A 25,329-nucleotide genomic window follows, 5' to 3' on the forward strand; every position below is an offset into this window, starting at 1 on the left:
GGAGCTATTTTGCTGAAGCTCAGTCACTGTGAGGCTGAACCAATTACAGGAGCTAGGGTACTCAAGCTCAGTCATTGTGAGAATGAACCAATTACAGGAGCTAGGGTACTCAAGCTCAGTCATTGTGAGAATGAACCAATTACAGGAGCTAGGGTACTCAAGCTCAGTCATTGTGAGAATGAACCAATTACAGGAGCTAGAGTATTCAAGCTCAGTCATTGTGAGAATGAACCAATTACAGGAGCTAGGGTACTCAAGCTCAGTCATTGTGAGAATGAACCAATTACAGGAGCTAGGGTACTCAAGCTCAGTCATTGTGAGAATGAACCAATTACAGGAGCTAGGGTACTCAAGCTCAGTCATTGTGAGGCTGAACCAATTACAGGAGCTAGGGTACTCAAGCTCAGTCATTGTGAGAATGAACCAATTACAGGAGCTAGGGTATTCAAGCTCAGTCATTGTGAGAATGAACCAATTACAGGAGCTAGGGTACTCAAGCTCAGTCATTGTGAGAATGAACCAATTACAGGAGCTAGGGTACTCAAGCTCAGTCATTGTGAGAATGAACCAATTACAGGAGCTAGGGTACTCAAGCTCAGTCATTGTGAGAATGAACTGAGTTCATATTTGTAAAAACAGAGCAAATGCTTGCTACTCTCAACAAACCTGTGAACACAGAGAGTGTTGGTTAAACAAAGTGCTGGCACATAATATAGCCTTGAAGGCAGCAAAGGTGCTTCATGTCTTCTGTCAGCTTCTTCTCTCTTCATTTGGCCTTTTTTAGAGCAGGCAGGAAATGGCCACCTACCCCCTCTCTGCATGAGACCCATTTGCAACTCCTCCTGTGTTCTGTGCAAAACAGGTGTGTGGTACTCCAGAGTTCTGGCAGAGTGCAACATGAAAAAAGGCTCCAAGTCATCATAAAAATAACACCAAGGCTGCTCCACAAGTCAGGCAGAAGAACATACCACTAGCCAACATGATAAAAAGCTATAGCAAATGTTGAGTCCCAGTGGGAGGGGACAGACATATGGGGGAGGGCTACTATACTCAAAGTGGACATCCCTGCTGATTTTTAAGTGGATAAGGCAGAGCATTCCAGGGCCAAGGTTTTGCTTTTTTTACCTTCTTTTCTTTATTCCTTCCTTCCTTCCTTCTTTCCTTCCTTCCTTCCTTCCTTCCTTCCTTCCTTCCTGCCTGCCTGCCTGCCTCTCCCCTCCCCCTTTCTCTGTTCTAATTTTAAATCCTTTAGTTCCTTTTCAACCCTTTGTTCTATTTTGGTCTTAAAAGGCACATTCATCTTTGAGGCCAGCCATGGAGTCTCAAGGGGGGTAAGATCTGTATGGTAATCCTGAAACAAAACTCATGAATCCCCACCTTTGCCTCCAAGCAGTTAGTTCACGGAGAAGCAAACAGACAAAGAGGCATATTATGAAGTGATCATATTTGAGCTCAGACACGTGATAGCTGGGTAGGCAGAGGTATTGGTACCTACTCCAAGTTGCATACTTCCCAGCGTCTGTAGAAGAGACAAACAACCCACCGTGCTAGGCATCACTTAAAGATATGTGGACATATAGGAGCATCTATTTTCTGTCAGTGTTTATATGCCTGGACACAAATAGAGGGGAGACTGTGCCATCGATTTGGCATAGCTCCAAAGCAGTGGCCCTTCTCCAGAAGGAAATTTTGGAATTCTCATTTACCGCCCACAGAGCCTTTCTGGGCACATAGAGGTCTGAGGGTATATTATATAGATACATGAGTACAGGATTCTTAGTGGTATCTAGGAAAAGAGAGAGAGGACTAGGAGTCAGACAGGTGTGGTGTTGAAGACTAGCTGGATATGTCACCCATGTAGCCTTGAGTGATTCCAGTGCTCTCCCGTAGAGAGGGGGCCCCACTGAGTACTGCAGAGACCATGGAATTGTTAGAAAGATTAAATCAAAGTCTTCCAGTGATGAGGACTGTATCCTGTGTACATTGAGTTCTATGGAAGTTTTTGAGCCTAGGATGTGGGTGACATAGGTCTTGACTCCCCATGCTCTGGGGGAAGCAGAACAATTTTAAGTTCAAACCTAGCTTAAACTATATTTACATAATACATATATGTGTGCATGTGTGCGTGTGTGTGTGTGTGTGTGTGTGTGTGTGTGTGTGTGTACAAGAGAAGATCAAAGGTTGCATTTAAAAATGAACAAGGGCTAGAGAGATGGCACAGTAGGTGAAGTGCTTAGCACATAAGTTTGAGGACCAGACTGAGATCCCTATAACATACCTTAAAAAGTCAGGGATGGTGGTACATGCTTGTAATACTATATCCAGGGATGTTGGAGACATGCAGATCCTTGGGTCTTAATATCGAGCCAGCCTAGTTTTATCAAAAGAAGATGTGGCTACTGAGAGAATCTGGAGAGAGGGGGGGGGGAGGGAGGGAGGGAGGGAGGGAGGGAGGGAGAGAGAGAGAGAGAGAGAGAGAGAGAGAGAGAGAGAGAGAGAGAGAGAGAGAGAGAGAGAGAGAGAGAGAGAGAGAGAGGCCGGGGGGGGGGGGAGGAAGGGAGGGAGAGGAGAGGCTTTGTTTTTTTATTTTCTCTGTGTAGCTTTGCCTGGCTGTCCTGGAACTCAGTCTGTACACCAGGCTGCCCCCAAACTCAAAGTTCTACCTGCCTCTCTCACCAAAGTGCTGGACTTAAAGGTGTGCCACCACTGCCCCACCTGACTTCCCTTCTTCGAATGTATGGGTTTGCAGTATTTCCCAGCCGCTTTTTGATTATTCTGAAATATTAGTTGTGATGGCAGGAGCCCAATTCAAGCAAAAAAATGAAGATTTATTGATTCAGGACAGATCATAGTATGAGCAGTCACTTACGTGACTAATATTCTATTTTGGTTGTGAACACACGGTCATGCTAGGATCTGTGCTTTATGTACAGAGCTTTGATACTTCAAAGTGGACTGATACCCAGGGGCTGTTAAATACATTGTTATATTCTTTAGTGAACACCCCACCTAAAGTAGGATCATACTTAGTATATAAGATAATTAATTGCATTTCAGAGTGGTTAAGTCACTTGCTAGGACAACACAGATGGGAACTGTTAGGGTGAGACCTTGGCTCTGTTCTCTAAGTTCACAGTCAATACATGACCATAATGATAGAAAATTAGGGCTTATTATGAGTAAATTAAAGATCTTAAGAAACACACATACACAAACAGACACACACACACACACACACACACACACACACACTTTCTTGAGATTTTGGAGACTTTGAGTGAGTTATATAACTTCTCTTTGCTCAGTGTCCCTTCCAGATGTATAGGGTTGGTAACAGGATTTAGCTTATAGGGTTGTTATTAAGATTAAATGAGTTAATAAACAAAGAGGTCAGAAGGTTCCTGGCAAATAATAAATAGTGTCCATGGCTTGTTAGAAACAAGCTAAAAATAGATGGTAATGTAAGAGCCATAGAGGAAATGAGGCCACTCAGGGTGGCTTTGCCTCTGATGTCCCCGATGTGTCCCAGAAGGACACTGCTAATCTGGGAAGTTGGAATCCCACCTGTCAGAGGCTATTGCTTCCCACCAGCTGTCTGACCATGACATTGAGGAGAAAATGTCCAGCAATAGTCAGCTCTCTAGACAACCTTCAGTGGAGTCTAAGCCAGTCTAGTACAAAGTAGCTCTGGGCATCTTGCTTCTTTGTCTTGTCTTGTGTCCATGGTGCATGAATTGTGAACACAAGAATACACGCTACTTCTTATGCATCCCTCATGCCACTGGGTAAATGTCTTATGATACCTGCCCCCTTCTGCCTGGTTTGATGGTTTTCCAGCCTGAGGCTGAAGGGAGCATTCCATCAGAAAGAAGACATACCCTGGATCCTCCCCATAGTGTTTTTGGTTTTAGTCTTGCTCCCTGTTGCTAGGACAACATCCCCTGACAAAAGTGACTTAAGGGAAGAAGGGATTATTTGGCTCACACTTTCAGGTTATAGTCCATTTCTGTGTAGTAGTGAAGGCAGCAAATCCTGGATGCTCTCAGTCACATCCACAACTGAGGGCAGAGACAAGGTGGATGCATGCACACTTATACGCAGCATGTTTGTTCTCTTTATAGAGTCCAGGAACCAAACCTAGGGAATGGAACCACCCCTTTTGGACTTTCCATATTTGTTAGCATAATCAAGACAATTTATCAAACATACCTACACTCCATCCTTGAGACTTCTCTCCAAGGCAATTGTAGATTGTATCAAGTTGACAATGCTATCACAGGTTTCTCACCACCTTGAATTCCTACCCCTGCCAAGTTGTGAATGGGCCTTCCCAGAAGATCTGGGTCTTCAGAGGCAAAGCACATTAGCCTAGTCTCACTCACATAAGGATGGCTGTCTGGCTTGTTCATATTAGTCTCCATTAGGGTGTCTCATTTTGTATACACCCAGGCTTTCTAAAAGCTATAATCTAAAATCTCACATCAAATCAGAAGATTTGCCCTAGAGACCACAGGTCAATCTCAGAGGGGACAGACACCACACCCATACAGTGAGTAACATGGAAATTTCCCGAGTGATGCACCATTTTCTGGGATGAAGAGGGAAATATCCAAGTGACCCATGCATGACAAATAAGGACTAAGAATCATTGCTTCAGCTCTAGGGAAGAAGTGACTATGGGGAAAAAAAAATCAAGGACCATCATAGAACTACAACATCCCCCAGGGAGATCTAAAGCAAGGCTAGCCAAGGTTTTAGTTCCTCTGAGCCATACTGAGGAAAAAAGAATTGATTTGTGCCAGCCCGAAAGCTTCAAGGTGTACTCACACATTTACTTCATGTGACATGTGCTGTCATTTACAACATCCATGCTTGAGAATCATGTGATTGAGTTACAAAAAGAACCATATTAATTGCAGAAAACCAAATCTGATGTTTTAAGTAGGTTCACAATTCTATGAGGGGCTGTATTCATAGCTATCCTCAGCCATAGCCTGTAGGTTGGACAAGCATGTGAGGATGTCTTCCTAGGACCCATTCTTGTAATGGTCCTCTCCTTCCAAGATGATGCTTTCCTATTGTTCTCTAGCACTGGCTTCTCTCTCAGGTACACTGGACTGCCTCCTGTTAGCAGCTGATTTTCATCTTCAGAAGGGTCAGCTAAATGATAAAGGTCAACTTGTCTGCAAAAGTAAAAGTCTTCAGTTCACCTTTGCTCTGGCGTTCTGTTAACATGTAATTATCATGAGAGTGGTTGAGGTTGAATGAGAAGCTGTGGACTGAGAATGCAGAGTCCATTCATGTTCATTTTGGCCTAGGCCTATGGCTCTTACAACAGGTTAATGGGTACCATATGCCAAAAGTGACTTTCATGGTTGTTGACAGTGAGATGTTGTCTATGTGTTTTGGTTCAGGGTCCAGCTCTAACACAGGCTGGTCTTATGTCCTGTCGCATTCCCTCTCATTGTCATGGCTTTCTTATCAGGAATGCATTTAATAAGGCAGACTCTACTCCAATGGGATGAGGAAGATGGACTGAGAGAATGATGATCAGGACTGAGGATGAAGTCTAGCAAAAAGCATTGAATGCATGATAGTGTGCATGTGTGGCTCAGGAGCATGAAGAGATGAAGGGTGAGGACAACAGAAGGAAAGAAGAAAGTTGGCACCAGTGATGTCATTAACTCTTCACTGACAAATGGCGTGGAGTGACAGAGCTTGATGGCTGAGTTAATAGGTGGATAGATGGTTGGGTACATGGATAGTTAGGTAGGTGTGTGTGTGCATGCATGAGTGCATGTGTGTGTGTGTGTGTGTGTGTGTGTGTGTGTGTGTGTGTGTGTGAATTTGTGGCTAGATGGGTGGCTGAGAAAGTAGATGAGTGACTGGGAGATAAGACGATAGGTGAATGAGTATGTGGATAGGTGCAGAGAGAGAGGGGGAGAGAGGTAGATAGGTAGGTATATGAATATCTATGTAGAAAAACTGGTAGATGGATGGGTGAAAGAATTGCTGGTCAATAGGTAGATTGCAGAACCAAGGGAAGAATGACATAGTGGGTTTTACATCTGTTTGGAAAGTCTGTATTAAATAAAGTCAAGCAGTTTTTTTCTGTCTTATAAGACTTTTCAAATATGTTTGAATGCTATCAGTCATTTAGAATCTGAGAGAGAGAGAAAGGAAGAAGGAGGAAGGGAACAGAAAGGAAAAGGTGAGAGAGAGAGAGAGAGAGAGAGAGAGAGAGAGAGAGAGAGAGAGAGAGAGAGAAAGAGAGAGAGAAAGAGAGAGAAAGAGAGAGATAACAAGTGGTAAATCTCCAAACTTACTTGTTTGACCATCGATCATTTTGACCAAGAACATCCAACCAGTCTCTGCCATGCAGTGTTATTTTGGAGATTTCAGACCAACTCCAAATTTCAGAGCAGAAAGAGCAGCCTAGGTGCTTCAGCCCATTCGTCAGCTGTGTGAGGATGGGAGGGAGCAGCAGTGCTCTCAGAGCTGGAGAATATAGCTATTTGAAGCATTCTCTGTGCCCACCCCTACAGGCACCTGCAGTACAGAAGGCAGGGGATGTACAGAGGGCACCAAGGAATGTGCAAGGAGCAGCTGAGTATTCAGTTCATATGGGAGAGGCCTCGGGGGATGTTTGTTTGCCTCAAGCAAGGTCAACTAATTCTCCAACCCAGTTGCCATCCATCTCCAGACAGGTCAGAGGTCAGTTCCTGAAGCATTGTTGATCTCAGCAGAGATGGTGCAAGGGGCTGATATTCTTAGATTTGCTCATTCAGCCAGTCAGTCTGGCTTTCAGAGGAGAATCAGGTCAAGAAGCACTTAATGAACCAAGAGAAGCTCCGTGTTATCTGCTCAGCTGGGGGGCTCAAACTTCTAAGGATCATTAGTAGAGTCCTCGTGGACAGGCCTACTGGAATGCTCTTTGTGTGTCTTCCTAACAATTTCGGGAGATGGGGCGATGCTATTAGGGAGAGTGACATGTTGTCCCAAATTCTTCGATTTGCTCCTGTCTTAAAGGGCACCATTTATTTCATGAAACCATCCCATGAAGTTTAATTATAATTTGTTTTTAAAGCTCTTTGTCATATATATAAGCTATACACACATTTCTTTGGTAACATGTGGTTGTAAATTTTCGAGGTGGAAGACAGTAGTAGCCTGTGGAGTTGAGAAGGCACGAGTTTGAACTTCTAAAGGCATTTTATTTAACCAGTTAACAGTTGAAAATTAACCAGCAAGCAGGAGAATTTTGAGATCACTCATGTAGTGGGCCAAAGCAGTTGTTGCTCATTCTATTCTCATTGTGACAGTTACCACCAGGCAGGGGTACCACTCTGGGGCTATTCTCCAGCTGAACACTTTAGAATATGGTTCCTGTTTAAACCATAATCTAAGGCCGGGGAGTTGTCTTCATCAATAAAGCACTTGTTTCATAGGCATGAGGACCTGAATTCGAGTTCATAGAACCCACATAAGAAACTGTCATTCTATGGTTGGTGAGAAGGGAAACAGAGACCAGGGTACATGTGGACCTTATAAGTTAGCTAGCGTGGCTGACATGATGAAGGTCCAGGCCCCTGAGTGAGAGACCCTGAAACAAAAAGCAAAATGTACTGGAGGATGAGCAGTCAAGGTTTTCTTTAGATATCTACACATCTGCCATGTGTGTGTGCACACATGCACACACGTGCACACCCATGTGCAAGTGTGCAAACACACATGGAATCCTCTACCACTCTGTAAGTTAAGATTGCTAACCATATTCTCATGTGATAGATACTCCGCGGAACAGAGACTTTGAATGACGTAGAATATAGTGTGTCTCATGAGGTGATCTAGCATGATGAGGAACCTAAAGGGCTAACCGTGTTTATTGCTCTTACAGAGGACCTGAGTTCAGTCCCCAGCACCCACATCAGTCTGCTCACAGCCTACTATATCTCCAGTTCTAGGACATCCAATTCCCTTTTGCCTTTGTGGGTATCTGAATGCATATGGTAAAGATAATCTCCTGTAGGCACACAAATACAAATGCATTCATAAAATACTAAAACAGCTAACATTCATAGTAAACTTGGTATAGATATGAGACCTTTCCTCAGATGAACTCACTTAGGCTTTTTAAACAGAAAAGTATCCATAACAGGGGTTTAGGATGTGGCCTCATTTTTTGTATGTAACTCTTCTGCCACGGTCCTCCACTGATGATACTTTTGTGATGGGGAGAGGAAGTGCTGTTTGCTGGCCTAGTGTGTGCTGTCCATGGTCTGTGGAGGTTTTTCTATCAAGAGCTTCCTTCCTTAATATTGCATTTGATGTTGCTATGATTCAGGTGTTGTGTTCTATTATATCCTGGAGCCCAGCTCCTCCTTTCTGAGAACTCTCAATCATGAGATCATTGTCACTCAAGAATGTAAACATTACATAATGAGTCAAGGACTTGGATTTTTTTGAGGTCTATGCCTTATTCATCTCTTCCAAGCATCCTTTCTACCTTCACTGGATAGAACTAAAACAACATCTGGTAGTGAGTCACATTTATCAGCTGCTCTCTGGCAGGTAGTAGAGATAGCTGTTCCTTGATACTAGGCAGAGCACATAGTCTCGGGGAAAACCAAATCATGGAAGAGAAAGCAGGGAAAACCAAATATAGCTTCCCCAAATGGAAATTCCAGCCATATGTTTCCTGCCCCAGGACAAATCAACTAAGATGTTTTGGGATCTCAGTTGAATCGATTATAAAGCTGGAAAAGAGGTTTTCTATCTAGAAGATCCAAAAGACATGTCCAAACTTTCCACATCGTGACAGGATATTGATATCTACAATGTTTGTGCTAGAGAACCGTGTTATCCAACTGGTGCAGGTTGCATCCAACAGAAGGGAAAGAAGAGCAAAAGAGAGAGAAGAGAAAGGGGGAAAACATGTTTTATCTGGTGGACACTGAAAGGTGAATATGGCCAGGTACAAAAACAATATCACCACCACCTCTGAATTCTATAAGATGCCTTCTGTTGCCCAGCTTTGTTTCCAAAGGAATGGTGTGATCCAGCCATCTGTGGGAGTCCATGGGCTGAGACACACATGATCAGTCTCTAAGGATAAGAAAAGCAGTTACATACAGAGGATCAAACTTGTTCAGCAGTGAGGTAGGAGAACTGATTTTTGTAGGGTTTGTTTTGGGTGATTAGACCATGGTGCCTGATTCTCCACTTTGGGAGAAACTGGCAAGAGGTGCTGGGAAAACTCAAGTAGACACTGTTTCACTTAGGGAAGATGCTGTGTTTTCCAAGGTCTGAGTCATGGTTCAGACAATGAAATGAACCCCATTATGTCTACATTTCCTAGACTCCCAGTGCACCCTATACTTACACTTATTCACATATTCCAGTTTCAAATATGAGCTCTTTCACAGTGTAGTGATGTCAACCTCATTCTTCCCCTGGGCTGGATTTAGTTTCTTGGTGGATAGCTACTGTTTACTACAGTCCTTAGGACATGAATAGCCTCATCCACAGCTGACACTAGGCCTTGCCTGCCTTCCTTTCTTCCTTCCTTCCTTCTTTCCTTCCTTCCTTCCTCTTTTCCTTCCTCCCTTCCTTCTTCCCTCTCTCCTCCCCTTCCATTTTTCCTTCTTTCCTCCTTTCCTTCCTCCCTTCTTCCCTCCCTCCTTCTCTTCCTTTTCTTCCTCCTTCTTTCCTTCCTTCCTCCCTTTCTTCCTTCCTTCTTCCCTCCCTCCCTTCCTCCTTCCCTGCCAACTACAGGTGGGCACCACCATGCATGGCCCATTTTACAGTCGTAAGTTGTCTAAAGCATTTAAGGGTGAAAACTCTTCCATTCTCCAGGAAAACCCACAGATATATGTTTGGATGCCTCTCAATAAAATCGCACGAACCCAGACCAAGGTCATTTATTTGCACTTTCCCCTGGGTGCATTTGTGTGTCCCAATAACCAGGTATTGAATGCTTGCTACTCAGAGAATAGAATATTCACCAAAGACATATGTCACATGTATGCTTACACTTAATATCTAGGGAGACCAAGGTCCATCATCACTATGGGGTCCTTCAATTTGAATACAAGGCATCTGGGGCAGTTGGCTATGCTTTCAGCCACTGTCACCACCATCTCCTTTTCTGTATTCTATGAACTCATTGTCTGTTTTTATGATTAGAAGTTTTAAGATGAGCTTAATATTGCACATTAGATACATCACCTCACAAAGTGTCTATGCCAAACTCAGGAGAGTGTGGAGCTACACAAAACATTGTATACCTTCTAGTAACTGAACCAAAAAAAAAAATCGTAGCTTATTAATATAAGTTGTATTTTGGGAAAATTAAGCAGTTGCTAGAACAAAAGAGGCTTCATATATTCATTTAATAGTGGCCATTCATTCACATTTTTCCCCACGATTGGCTTAGAATAATGTAGGGATTACAGCACCAGAACACTACCTAAGTGGAAAGTCAGAGTCAGAGACAGTGGTGGTCGCTGTGGTTAGGACTGGCCGCTGACTGGATAGACGTGTGCATCAAAGTCTGCCAGGTGGAGAGTATTTCGTCCTAATTTTTAGCACCCCATTTGATGCTAATTTTCCTGCCAGGGAAAGTACAAAGAATTCCCAACCAAAAATTCATCCTTTTGCTTTTGAGAGATGAGAGAAGACAGTAGCAGAGGCGCCGAAGATTTTATAGCACAGTTTTCTTAAAAGGAAGAAAGAAAATACCATATTATCCTCTACAGCTATGTGCCACTCTGCCCTTCTTATGACACTGAACTTGAACTAGCAGCTTCTTCAATAAAACTGTGTATATACATGAGCAATCCATATGACAATACACTGTATTTGTGTATTGATTTATTTTTATTTTATGTGCAGGGTTTGCCTGCATGTTTGTGTACCATGTCCATGCTTGATGCTCATAAAAGCCAAAAGAATTGGAATTGGGCATCATCCTGAGCCACTCTGTGGGTGCTAGGGACATAATCTGGGTCCTCTGTAAGATCAAGTGCCCTGAACTGCTGAGCCATCTCTCTACCTCCAATTTTGCTGATCTGTCACATTTGTACAATTCCCCAGTTTACAAAGCACCGGCAGAAGTTTGCCCTCAGACTCTTCTACACCTGTATAAGCAAGATGCAAACATGTCAATTTATGAATAAGTTCTGCATCCTGCCTCCTGCCACCTCAGCTTTTGCACTTTAAAATACCAGAGAGCCACAATTCAGTGTGCCTGGGACCTTCCCTCAGCACCGAGGAGTGCCTGTGTCATGTTTGTCAACCAGAAGCTAACTGGAAAACACCCGTTTTGTGGTGATGTGTTGGTCCTTGCTGCTAACTTCTCAGAAATCTGGTTTTGAAAGTCATGGTCAGAAGCTAAAGTTAGAAACAGTATCGGGCGGTCATATAAGATGGGTCAGTGTGCAGCTGTTCCACAAGCTTTCGGGATTGCACAACATGGCCACTCTGATGCATGTGAATCCATTACAGGGAAACCTTGTGAAGATGGCCAAGCCTCCAGCCTTAAATAATTGAATTCTCTGCCAATCCCTGTCTTCTGTCGTTATCTAGAAATGTAATTATGTAGCTAAATCAAGCAACTAAAATTAGTGTAGTGTAAAAACACCTTGGCTCTCTGAAAGTGGACGGATTGACATTGGGCTTAGAGAAAGCCAATAGTTGGGTATGTGCGGCGGTGTCTGGAGTTCTTGCTGATCGTCATTTTGACAAAATCTATACTGTGCATCCTGTTTAAAGAGAAAAGTGGTTTGTGGCAAGGGGGTGTCTAATTTGAAGGTGACATTGTGTGTGTGTGTGTGTGTGTGTGTGTGTGTGTGTGTGTGTGTGTCCAGAAGTCAATGTTTGGTAACTTCTTATATCCCTTACTTTCTTGTTTTTTTTTTTTTGAGAGCATATCTCTCATTGCATACAGATTTCACAGATGCATCAAGACTAGTTGGCTATGAGCCCCAACAATCCTCTTGTTTATGCCTACGAATGCTGGCCATGTAGGCTGGCCCTACCATGCTAATAACAAAGGTCTTGGATGTCTGAACCCAGGCCTTTATCTTTACCCAGTACTTTACCAATTGAGCTGTCTGCCAGGCCCTACGAAGACAATCTTCAATTGTCTTTAGACCTTACTTCATGAGAGCTCTATATTGCTAGTTTCAAATTTGCATAGTACTAAATATGCCCACTGTTTTCCCAGAATGAAAAGTGGGAAAATGACAGTTTATCATCATCTGAGGCTTCACATCTGAGGTCAAAAATGGATGAATACCAACTGCGAAGGGAAGAGCAGAAACCATGGCAACTAACTACCTATACATTGCACACTTCAAGGAGGTGATGAGATATCATGTCATTGTTACATGCCCAAATGGATCTAGGAGGAAAATGAAGATGCTCAAGATGGTCTAGCTAGAAAACACCCCAGCCACTATGATTCCACTCTATGGAATCCCATTGGAACTGATCTTCCAAGTAAAGCATCTCCAGCTCTGGCTTTGCACATTTCTCAACACCTTCCATCTCTGAGAGAGCGGGTGGTGGGTGGCAGAATCATCTTTGTATAAAATATTGTAAATTCATGTATCATGGCTGGAAGACACACATACAAGCTATGTGAACTCCCTTTATAGATGAAACAGCAGTCCAAGTCTCCACCTACTGTGTGACCCCAAGATAGGTATGGCTACTACCTAACACATTTCTACATCACACGATCACACGCGAGAGTGCAATGTCAGCGAGAAAACTTACCTAGTGATTGTGTGTGAGGGGTTTTAAACTCAATATTAACTGCAAAGTGGCTGCCTAGTGTGAGTCTGGATTCCCTTTGGTTACCATTTTGCCCTGCTTCAGTGAATGGCATTCAATAACCCACAAAGCCAATTTACTCAGATCTTCGCTATTATTTTATTAGTTATACATTACCTCTTCAAACTGAAGCCAGGTGACCTTAAACTTGCTATACAGCCAAGCTCCCAGCTTTCCCTTTCCCACCTTCCGAGTTCTAGGACTATAGAAGTTAGTTACCACACTCTGATTATCCTTACATAATTTCTGATCAGCTGACCACATGAACCTACTAGAATTGAGTGGGTTGTTGTTGTTGTTGTTGTTGTTGTTGTTATTTGTTGGTTGGTTGGTTTGGTTTTCATATATAACGGGGTGGGGGTATATACATATATATGTGTGTGTGTGTGTGTGTGTGTGCAGTGGTCAAAGGCAACCTCCAGGTGTCTTCCTTTACTGCTTTTTACTTACGTCTTGAGAGAGGGTCTCTCACTGTATCTCTGAATGTGAAACTTTCTGTTCAGCCATGCTGGCTTGCCAATGGAGACCTAGGATTCTCCTGTCTCCATTTTCCCAGTGCTGGAAATACAGACATGTGCCACATTGCCTGGCTTCTTACATGCGCACTGGAGATCCAAACTTGAGTCCTCATTCTTATATGGTAGTCCATGAGTTTACAAAACAATCAGCTGCAGTTTAGAACTTAAATATAGGCCCTGGTGACAGTTTATGAGGGTAAAGATTTAAGTTCTCTAAGTTGCAATTGATTGTTATAAAAGCTTACACATTTATATTCCTTATTCTCTCTAAAAAATCTTACATAGACCCAGCCCCTTGCAATTTAGTCATTTCCCCAGGACAAATGCCTTCTCTTTTCCCCTTATTCCCTGTCACTCCATCTCCCTCGGTCTGAGAACTAAATTAATGAAGAGTATTTGGTTAGTCATGTTGGGCGAGCTGCTCCCAAAATAGCTCCTTCCATTTTCGTAGCTCCGACCCTGCAGCTGCCGCGTCCCTTCCTTGTCTGGGAAGAAAACTTTCACATTAAGAGTTGCTGATGCAGGATTTTCTTTCCTTTCCCCTCTCCGCCGCCTGTGGATGAGCACTTGGCTCCTGACAGAAGCGATTTGGCTCTCGGCTTTGTAGTTGAGAAGAAGTTGGGTCTATAGATTTCTTTCCCCCTCTAACTCTCTATTGATGTGTTCAGCCTTGGAGGGAATAAAGCCTCCATTCAAAGCATGCTGGCGTCGCAAGGAGTTCTTCTGCATTCTTATGGCGTACCCATGATTGTGCCTGCTGCCCCCTACTTCCCGGGACTGATGCAGGTAATTCATGGCTTTGGCCAGCAAGCAACTTAACTCCAGAATGCTCTGAGGAATAATTGGAATTTTTATGGTTGAGAAAGCAAACACTTTTAATACAGGAAGAGGAAAAAAAAAAAAAAAAAAAGCCCTCATGTAGTCAAAGGAAAGACAGTAGGAAATCAAAAAGATGGATCACCTTAATCTGGCTATTGACATCTCTCATGGATGAATAAATGGTGTAGTTGAGCTGTATTTGCTTGTATTGATCTGGGTGCTGTTTAACATTCATGCCTCTGCTTCGGGAGATTGACCAGGGGGCAAAAGATTTGCTCTCTTCCCCAGCTTTCTGAGGGACTGGGTTTCCCAAAGCAGATCATGAGGCTCAGTAACTTATCATGATGTGGCTTGCTTAAAGGCTTTAACCCCGGAACCAGAAGGGCGGGGAACATAGAGTGCTGTGGAGAGCACCCCACACAGGTTGTCTGTTTACAAAGAAGCTCCCTCTTCTGAATCTGAGAGGTGCCCCACAAACAAGAGAGAACACTGAGTGGGAATGATTTTCTTAGGAACCTCAGAGTTTGTTCTGAAAATCCCATGGCAGAAAGAAGTTGGGACGCCTGTTGTTTTGACTGCTAAGGAAGACTATTATTCTCTGTGCCGAGAGGTTCATGTGTTAGCGAGAAATTGGGAGCTGTTTCTTTGCCTATTGTACCACCTGGCTGTCACTCAGACCCCTTGCTTCTGGGTGTTTGCCTGCAGTGCTCTGGAAAGCCAACAGCCACTTGTGATAGAAGTGGATCATTGGCAGAAGCGAGTGGCTATTTGTTGCTGTTCTTTAGAAATAACCAACCCCGCGTAATGTAATAAATCCTAAATCCCCTTTCTGTGGGAAAGGAAAAATTAAATATGTGCAGGACAACACGTTAGCTTTTCTCTGGTAGCCCCACCTCCTCCCAGCATTCTCTGTTTGAGAGTTCTACCGAAACTCGGATTCATGAAGGACTACTTCTGCGGAGGATCCTGAACAAATATTCTTCTTGTTCTGTGACTGTGACCTTTTATTAACTGTGAGAAGCTGGGTGGTGGAATCTATCTAGCCGTCAGTACAGATAGCACGAGAACTGCCAATTACCCTGAACGGATGCTGTTGCTCAGCTTCTGTTATAGGTACATAGTCCAGGCAGAAAATGGTCCTGAAAACAAGGGAAAGACTTCGTGGCCAGATGGTGACAGGAAACTTAGGACTTGAAGGTGAAGCAGAGTTAACATTGCTTTTTGCATCCGTTGGAAATTTGGGGTGAAGGTCAAAGGCTGGAGTTCTGTTGGCCCCTGTGCTGCCCTATCCAATAAATAATTACAAGCAAATCGCTCATTTCACTCCGTGCTGATTGATGCTGAAATTGCTTTTGAAAGTTCTCACAAGTTCCTGTTATAGATTAAGTGCTGGTGCTGGAGAATAACGGCACCCACAGAAATGGGTGAATGTAATCAGGTTTAATGGACTCGAGAGCTTGTTGGGAATTAAATAACTATCGATTTGCTGGGATGTTTCTGTCATTACAAAATGCCACTCTGAACGTATTACCCCAGTGATAGATGAGAAGACGCCAGAGCCAACTGAGAGGCCGGGAAGGCACTATTTCTTCCTCTATGGCAGAATGTTCAAGAAACAAAACTGGTTAGTTTGGAATGGAACAAGTTGTTTGACTTGCAAATGTTAACCTAAATGTTCCTTTTCATTTGTTCCCCAAAAGAAAACTTCTGAACTAGTGACCTACAAGTCCTTTTGAGTGTGTCAGTGAGGAGTCTCTGATGAGCTGCTGGGATCCACTCCACCCTTCCCCTCTCCTGCACACAGAGCATACTGCCAGGCTGTGCTCATGAAGGCGCTAGCCTTCTTGCTGCTTTGTGGAAGCTGCACTATTTGGCTCAAAGAAACTAAGCCCTTCCCATTGCAGTTCTGTTCATAAGGAAAGGATGCCTTGGGATAGAAAGGGGTAGGATCCTAGCAGCCCCTTGCACTTCCTGCTCTAGCTACCTTGGCACTTAACCTTGGGGAGCTTCATCCCAAGTCAAGAATAAAAGCCCTTCTGCCAGGATTCAGATTTCTTTAGCAACTTAGTGATGTTAGCAGGACAACAAAACAACAAGACTGTGGACCCATCCTTGCCGGGATCGCTTATGCCTGGATATTTGGGAATAGCATCCCTGGTTATATACAAGGGCCACCGGCGACTGAATTGTTCACAACTTTACAGTCTTTCCAAACTCGACAAACCAACAGTTCTGTGGCCAAAGATATTCCTTTTTGAGTTGGTCTCTGGGACACCAATTAGGACCACCATGGTCCAGTCTGGGGGCAGTTAAAGAAAAAGTAATTTGCATTTTGTTAAGTTTTAGGAGAGTACCTGGCTCATGCTACAGTCCGTGCTTATAGATGCACATCTAATTAGGTCCTTTGCACGGCTTCTTCTTTGATGTCAGCCCCATAGTCAACATGGGATTTTCATCCCTACTTTGCATTTCTCAGGAAAGCCAGTGTCTGTCATAGTGTATCCCATGCATCCATTATGTTATGTCTAAGCTTATCGAGTATGTAGATGAATAGGACAAGTGGAGCTGTTTGTTTCCTTTGTTTTCCTCTAACTACATAAAAAAATCATGCAGTGGTTGTAGAAATTTAGGCTAAACCAGGTTGCATTGTTTCACAGGTAGTAAGAAGTCCAAAGGAAGCAGGAAAAAAAAAACATGATACTGAGCACACTGTGCAGACTAGGCCCTTCCACCCTCAGTACAGGGGCATATCTTCCTTGGCATCTTCCTTGGGACATCTCTTTAGTCCTGTGTTCCAAGGGCCATCTTGGTTCATCACAGGGTTGGCTGAGCTTCTGTTGTTGTAAGAAGTCAAGTCCATTGGCAAAGTCATTCTTGATTCCAGGTGCCAGCAACCAAATTTACTTAAGCCATGAGCGGCGTTCATACAGTGACAAATGATGGAGTCAGAACCGTGGCTTCATAACTCATTTGGGTGTTTGCTTAGCATTTGAGTACAGTGCTTCTCAGCTTTATGGAGCAAGCATAGATCTACGACGCTGATGTACATATCTGCCTGCACATGTGACTAAAGCAGCCTTCCTCCTCTACAGAGTGACTCTTCTGAGGTCCCTATAGGCCTCAAAGAGGATGGCTTCTGAAATGACATCATCTTCAGAAAAAGAGATAAAACTGAAGATTATCAGATTAAACAAGATACAGCAGAATCAGAAAGACAGATAGGCTTTCTCTCTCTTGTGCATCCTAGATTATATGTATCCATATGTATATGCATACATAAAGTGATATATGCATACTGAATTTAAAAAAAAGAAATAAAAAGGAAGAACATGTCTGGTCCTAAAGAATAGTAAAAAAGAAAGTTTATTGTAGATAAAAGGGAGAGAATAGCCAGAGGCAAAAACATCTGGGAGAGTCCAGAGTGGACATGATCCTGAGCCATAGAGGTGGGGGAGGGGAGGAATAGAGGAACAAAGTGAAGCAGCCAAGAGACAAAGTTATAAAAAGGGTAGGGACCAAAATGGCTGGATTATATAAGGAAGAGCCTCAGGAGGAGTGGCAGCCCAGCCATTGGGCTGGAGAGTTTAGCATAGAGGAGAGGGTATGCTAGCCATACCTTGTCACTGTTAAGGAAGGGACTGTGGGATGCTGGGAGAACCTGGTGGCCAGGTTTGCTCTGGTATGATAAATAGGCACCTCATCATTTGTCCCAGGGCTTGAGGTTAAACACATGCATGTACATACAAGCATACAGCATGGACTAAACAGAAGGGATGACTCTAACCAGAGTGGCAGGGAGGGAAGAGGGGGTGGAGAGTGCTTGAAGCCCATCTGATGGTTGTATGCCACTATACAATATTGGTTATCTGTGAGAGCAGAAAATCAACTCTCTAAAGAAAAAATGGTACCATAGAAACTAAGGTTTTTCTTCTTGAGTTCTTAGTCTTATTAATGAAACAGTTTAAAAAGGGACTCAGAAGGAATCTCCAGGACAATGTTTAACAGAGTTTGAAAGTAAAACAAGAGGACAGGTAAACTGAATCTGAGGAGGGACTGGCTGGAAAGAGATGCAAAGGAAAAACTAAAACCCTACCTTTTGAGTTGAAAGTTACCTTGGAAGTTACCATGTTCAGAAACTGGGACAGCAAGCAGCTGCCTAGCAACAGGATAGGGTGGAGTGGAGTGGAGTGAGTTCGGGCCCTCGGAGAATCCATGAAGAATCCCAGAGTATTAGGGAAAGCTTGCTTAGGCTTTGGCTGGTTGTCCAAAGAAAAGGTGAAAAGTTACTCTTTTCTGGGTATCTGATACAATCTGTAGGGGATAAGGACATTAACTTATTAAAAAATAATCACTCTGCTTCTTCTTAAATCTACTTTTGGTAGGTGGGGTGGGCTCCTGGTCAGATGATTGACAGGCCCACTTGGCTTGAGTTTTACAAACAAAATGAAGATAGAACATAATGCTTTAAGTCCCCAGGTCTCCACCCAAAGGTAGAAACTTAGATTCTACTTGGCTCAGGAAGAAGCAACTTTTATTTAACAAGCCTCAAGGAATTCTACATACCTCCAGATTTTCATATGGTAATTTAAATCCCTAGGAGGGCTTCCATTTATAGAGCTACCTGAGTAACAGAAAGGAAAGATCCATCTGCAATAGCCTCCAAGGCTCTGAATATCTGTCTGGCTACCAAAACAAATGAACAGATTACTTAGCAATCCTGCTAAGATTTTATGCACTACAAGAAAGTATCCTTTGCTAGGGAAAGAGTAGTGAACAGATTTAGGAATCTTCCCAGGTGTCTTCATCTACAGACCCTGTAAACCCACTTTTGTCAAGCTTTAGAAGAGCACCTAAAAGGCAAAAAGGGCATCATCACCATCAACTTGTTCATTCACGGTCCAGTGGAAGAAACAGTAGATCATTCGTCCACCATAAGGACGGCAGAAGGAAGCATGTCCAGAGCTAATGTCTTAGATGTATTAGTGACTTAACTTTTTAATGAGGAGTATTTGTTCACCAACCAATACCTAGTCTCAATTTCAAAAAAAAAAAAAAAAAAAAAAAAAAATTTGAAACCAAAAAATTTAAGGCCTGAGACCAAACCTCACCCAGGAATGAAACTTGACCAAAAATGGCCAACAAACAACTATTTATGCATTATCCCTGTCTTCATGACTATTCATGTCCTGGCAGGGGGAATGTTTATGAGTTCAGTGTCAGAGTGTTGCCCCAGACTCTGCTGAATGTTTAACATAATCAGTGTTTCCTATAGAATACCTTTCTGAGAACAAACAAAAAAGAATGGCACAAAACAAAAATGCAAGTTATGAATATCAGGTGACTCCAGAGTTCTCAGTTTGGGAATCACTACCTTATATTTTAATTCACCTTTTGTATGTGGAGAACATGAAACCCAGAAACTGGGAATAAAAATACTGAAGTCCCAAAGAATACCTGTGGTGGAGTCCAGATTTAGACTGGGTTTGCTGAGGGAGCACCTTCTCTTCTACTGGGAGATTCAGCAATAAACAGAAACATGCATTGGAGACATGCTTGTTAAGTGGACAGTTCCAATGACCAGTGTGGGACTGAATCTGAGTAAACAGCAGTTGGCACTCTCCAGAGAATTTGCCAGCTGAGAGAGTCTCCTCGGTATTTTTGCCATCTTACTTGCTCAGTGAAATGTGATGGCATTCCAATTCCAAAAGGGCAACATGTCAGCCAAAGGAGCTGGGAGGAGCCTCACCCAGGGAGTCTCATGAACAGTGGTTGACAACCTTCCTAAGGCTTTAACTCTTGTTAGTATTGTGGATATTGCTGCCATAACATTATTTTCATTGCAACTTCAGAATTATCCCCAAAGGCTAAGTGTCTTCTTACACTTCTACTCCCCAGCTTGAAAAATCTGCTAAGTCACGTCTCTCTGTTGTGCACACCAACCCTAGGCTCCATGTATTTTGAAGCAGAAGTCAGCCTCCTTGTGTTGGCAGAGAGTTTTACAAGAACTCTGCATCCTTTCTGTGGTGCTACTAGGAAATGGAACTGTTGAATTTTTAACATGGTCAGAAGGGAGCCTACCCTCTAGAAATGCAAATAAATAGGTGGAGGTCCTGGAAGATATTTGCATTTGTTTCTGATTGGATTTAGAAACAACTCTGTTAATTTAGTGTCTGCCATACCCATTTTCCATTCTCAGTGGTATTTCGGCCCCCATGTTGTGTTCTGCCTGTTTAGGAAGTCTGTTGATTGGGAAAGACATGAGAAAGGACACCTGATATAAATGCTGGAGGTGCCATTTACTTTGTGGCCACTCCATCTTAGTCACTAAGTGACTTTTCTGTACTGCCAATGAGGCCATGTCAACAGTGAACTAAATTAAACAGTAAGAGAGGTGGCAAGGAGAATTTAGAGTCAAGCAGGGTCCAGGTTGATAAATTAACTTTGGCATATACTAAGCCTCTGGCCTTGAGCTTGTCAGTTAACTTCAACATGCTTCAGTTTTTCTCAGCTATTGCATCAAACCTGGAAGAGCTAACTTTCAAAGTTCTCTCGTGCTTTTAATACAGCAATTATTTGTTGATGATTTGTAATGAGTGAGACCTAGAACTAAGAGTGGGTGATGAGGATTCATAGATGAAGTATAAGGAGTGTAGATTATATGGGAAGTATTGTATCTTAATCATATATGATTGTATCTATCTATCTATTAATCTATCTATCTATCTATCTATCTATCTATCTAGTATTCTAGAGAGAAGAATGGACAGTGTGTGTACTGAATAGTACTCTTACAAGTAAGAAACAAAAATCTAAATCTTACTGGTTTCAGAGAATGGTTTTTGGGCTTGTAAACTTCAGGCCCATTTAGATCCAGGAGCACAGATAACAGAAAAACAGTCTCTCTCCTGTTCACAAAGGTCACCTCTCTTCTGTCTTCCTTAATAAGAAGACACTGAGGTAAGTGGTAGAAACATTGTCTTCAGGGCAATGTATGGGTTGCAAAGTTGGATAGTCAATATGAAGGCATGTCATTGCCACATGGTGTCAAAGTTGATTGGCAACATGACTAAACCTGTATGCTTCCTCATATTAGAGGGTTTCTTCCCCAACTGTCTCAGCAGAAAGTCCAGGGTTCAGCATCCTTGACTGATGCTAGAGTCTGGCTCACCCAAACCTGAGCTGAGTGACCTGGGAATACAGGGCCAGTTAGGGACCTATTAAATTAACGGGTGCTAGATGAGTAAAGCCCAAATTTTCTTGACCAATGAGAACAATAATGAAAGCTCTTGTGCTTGAGCATGTCCTCTCTCCCTTCACAGGACCCACTATGCCCCAGGATAAAGAAGTCAGGTTGTGATCTGGAGACTAAGTAGCACATATAAATCAGGAACTTGTTCCATCTTTCTAAGCCACCAGCTTCTCTGTTAATGGCCAGATATAGCTCTTTTACCCACACTCTTTTCCCCTGGAATGATGAAAGTGAATCTGGGGCCACTTCCACTTTTTCATAGATGAGAACCTCATCATAAAGGGAAGTCAGACAAAACCTTAGATAGCCACCACCATAGTAATTGAGCCAAAATGAGCATCTTAGAACATGCCACTCTTACTATTTATATTAACCATGAAAAAGCCAATATATAGTATTTTCGCAGAGATATACAGCTAACATAGTAATATACTAAGACATAAGTAATAACATATGTATATACAAGTGCATATGTCTTTGTAGGCTATAGGCTAACTTCAGGTGTCTCACTTGGACAATCTCTATCTTGCTTTTTTGACACAGGGTCTCTCATTGAACCTGGAGCCCATCAGTTCAGCTAAGCTGCTAACCAATGAGCTTTATGGTTTCACCTTTCACCGTAACTCGACCTCGAGCCTGGCACTAGAGCTGTGCATTGTTTTGCCAGATTTTGTGTGGGTGTTAGGGATCTAAATTGGTGCTCTCGTCCTTATGCAACAGACGGTTTATTAACCGCACTACCTTCCTAGCCCCTATATGTGATATTCTCAACTATACATCCTATTCCATTCCTAACTACAGAAGGAACTCTCTAAGGTCAGGAAGCAACACACAACATTTTAGTGGTAGACTCTGAAATACTGTAGACCTTCCATCATACTGAGGCAGTTTCAGATGCCACTGGCTTACCGTGCCGTGCTTCATCGAAGTATATTTTTGAAAAATTAAATTATTAAAAGAACTCTGTCAATCTTTGTGATTAATATCTGTCCTATAAAAGGGATGTGTTTTTGGAGCAGCCATCTGTCATGTGGGTCATTTCAAAGGCCTGCTATGTAAGGAAATATGCTTGGTATATGTTGACGCAGTCCAGGCAGAGCTGGGAGACCTGTGACTTTCTAGTTGATGCTTTGAGTACAGCAATCTGAGCCCTTGGCAATGAGGCACCCTCTTCGCCTGCCTTTTAAAAGTTGTTCCTGATAAGTATTTTGCCTAGCAGATTTATAATGGGGATACTTACCCCTGTTTGTGTTTCTCTCCTATCCAAAGATAGACCTAGCACACATACACTCCCGAGGGCAAGGAGCCGGCTTGTCCACTTGATCAGCTGCCGAGCCTATATGGTGACCACAGACGTGGAACTCCATGCTCAGGCCTTTCCAGGTAGTTGGATCTGTAGTTTTCAGCAATACGCACTTTCCAGATGGAGCACTTTGAGCTTTTAAAGCAGAAGGCAGAGGCTCCATATAGCTCCTTTATAAATGTTTGCTTATTGATTATGGGTTCCACATTGGATTTTCCTTTAATCTCCGAACACTGAGATGATTGGGTGGAACGAACATCTGTTCTCAGAGGTCACATGGAAAGCCTCCTTATGGGTAGAAAATTTGAAAATTAAATACAACAACTTTACTATAAGTTCCTCAGGTCTCTGATTCCTAGATCCAACTGACAGATGACATCTTTACTACAGCTGGGTGTGGAGTTAGGTTCGATGACAGTCCCAGGAAGCTGTTCATCCATTCTGAGGAACAGTGATTTTGATACTCCAGAAAACATAGGTGTTTGTAGTTTCTGTTTGAGTATTTATGACATGGGGAAATGATGAGAAACAGAGTCACCTAGAGGAGTCGTCTGAGCCCAGTCTTGCATCCAAGTTCAGAGTAAACCAGAATTCAATACCCACTGCTGAAGATGTGGCCCTTGGGCACCATGTGCTCCTTCTTCGGTTTCAGTGTTACACTGGAAGTGGCTAATTCTTCTCAGTTAGAAAAGGGAATGTAGAAGGAAAGCAACAGTCATAGAGGGAAAAGTTAAGTGTGGGGTTGGCCTGATATGTGTGGTCCTGGATAAACTCATTGACTTCTATAATCCTCTACCTTCTTGTCTGTACAGTGGAAGTAATAGCATTGTACACTGTCTTTCAAGACCACTTTTGGGATTCAGAGTCCAATAGTGACCCTTCCAGAGGGCTTTGTAGGACCGTCATGGTGGCATTAAGAAGACAGGATGACTATCATACCCAGGATTGTCTATTCAGTCCATTATAGCTGGCAATAAAGCTACTGGGTATCACACCTTATCTTAACTTGCAAGTGGGGCAAGGCCACAAATCCTTCCCAGGTGGCCTGAGAATTTTCTGAGCCATACCAGGTTTCAGTGGGAACATCCCATTGGATGACAAATTGGCTGTTGTTTTGTTGTTGCTTTCCCAACTGTCTGTCCTGTCATGTATGTGGATAAAGATGCTGAAGATGGGGTGAAAGGCAAGGCTGCTAATGTCGAAGCAAGTTCCTTTCAAGGTAGCTGCACCCCCTAGGGGATCAATCATAGAGGACCCTGGAGAAAGGCTGAATGGACAGCTGAGGAGCCTGACATCTGTGGTAGAGTGGAGACAGGACCTTCTGTAGTCCAGGTGGTGCAGAAGCCACTTGATGCCAGGATTCCTGATCCTTCTGCCGGGAAGAGAGACCTTTAGCTCTTTTCTTTTTTCTTTTCTTTATCCCTTTCTTTTCTTTTCCTTTCCTTTTTTTTTATTTCTTTTCTTCTTCTTCTTCTTCTTCTTCTTCTTCTTCTTCTTCTTTTTTTTGGAGAGAAAATCACATTAGTCGTTGGTTTTCACATAGAATCATAGTGAACATGACAAGAGCAGTTGTTAGATTTCATGCATTCAGTATGAAGGCCTTTTACCTGCGTTTCACCCTATGTCTTAGGTGGGATGAAGACCCTTGTAAGTTCACTTGTAAAGTATGAAGCCCACTGTCTCCTCCCCATCGCTAAGCTTTAGCTGGGAGAGCTGAGACATCTAGACAAGGAGCACATAGCAGAGGTCACAGGTCTCCATCCCACTGGGACCACATCCTTTCTCACTTGCTCCTGTGGAACAGGCTAGAGCAGGGCAGCATGGGTGGAGGGTGCCCTTTGTGGTCGGGGAGAGAAGCCCATTTTATCTCTACCATGTGGCTACAGCCTTCTGGGGACAGACTCTTTGGTACCACCCACAGCCCTGTTCTGTAAAGCTCCTGGCACACTGTGGGCACTTAATAAATGTTAAATAATGAGCATAGCTCCCATCTGTCAGTGCCTGGTGGCAGGGAGAATGGGTAAGTGCTGAGTGGTACTGGGCAGCTTGTGGGAAACTGTGTGTGTGTGTGTGTGTGTGTGTGTGTGTGTGTGTGTGTGTGTGTGTGTGTACATAAGTGTGCATGTGTCAGGTTGGGAGACTATAACCCTGAGATATTCAGTGTCCCTCTGCATGAAAGTGCTTCCTATTCTTTGAGAAAGGCGAGTGTGGACAAGTGCCTTGTCAGTGTGAGCACCGCACCAAACTCCTGGCCGTCTGCATTGTTGAAATGGAACCCAGCCCAGTAGCTGCTTTTCTCATGGGAAGCTAGGCTCAGGAACATGTTGATCAACAATGCAGGGGCTTTGTTGAGATTTAAGAGAGGAGGGAAGGATTGGCCCTTGGAGCAGACGGCACCATAAATTCCTGCTTCTGTCATTTTCTTGGAGAAAAATGCCTCCCGGGGCTTTTCACAGTTAGTTGTAATTACATCAACAGTGGTGGCTTGATTTCAGGCACTCCTATGTTCCAGGCCACATATAAGGTCTTTTGCCTACCATATCTATCAAAGCAGTGTGTTTTAGTTAGGCAAAAGAGGCAGGATTGTGCAGAGGTGGGGCCTG

At 43.2% G+C, this 25,329-nt stretch overlaps 1 protein-coding gene across 4 annotated transcripts in view; it reads left to right on the plus strand.

Annotated features, from left to right (window-relative positions):
• The first annotated feature begins 13,881 nt into the window (after positions 1-13,881).
• RBFOX1 (RNA binding fox-1 homolog 1) overlaps positions 13,882-25,329 on the plus strand; it is a 335,551-nt gene continuing 324,103 nt past the window's right edge. For all 4 annotated transcript variants that reach the window (XM_080942246.1, XM_080942245.1, XM_080942247.1 and 1 more), the window contains exon 1: positions 13,882-14,141. In XM_080942246.1, the coding sequence (XP_080798372.1) occupies positions 14,055-14,141 (87 nt within the window). In that variant the 5' untranslated portion in view covers positions 13,882-14,054. The remainder of the gene's footprint in view (positions 14,142-25,329) is intronic.

Source organism: Micromys minutus (genome assembly GCF_963924665.1).
Source record: "Micromys minutus genome assembly, chromosome: 31".
NCBI classification, from domain to species: Eukaryota; Metazoa; Chordata; class Mammalia; order Rodentia; family Muridae; genus Micromys; species Micromys minutus.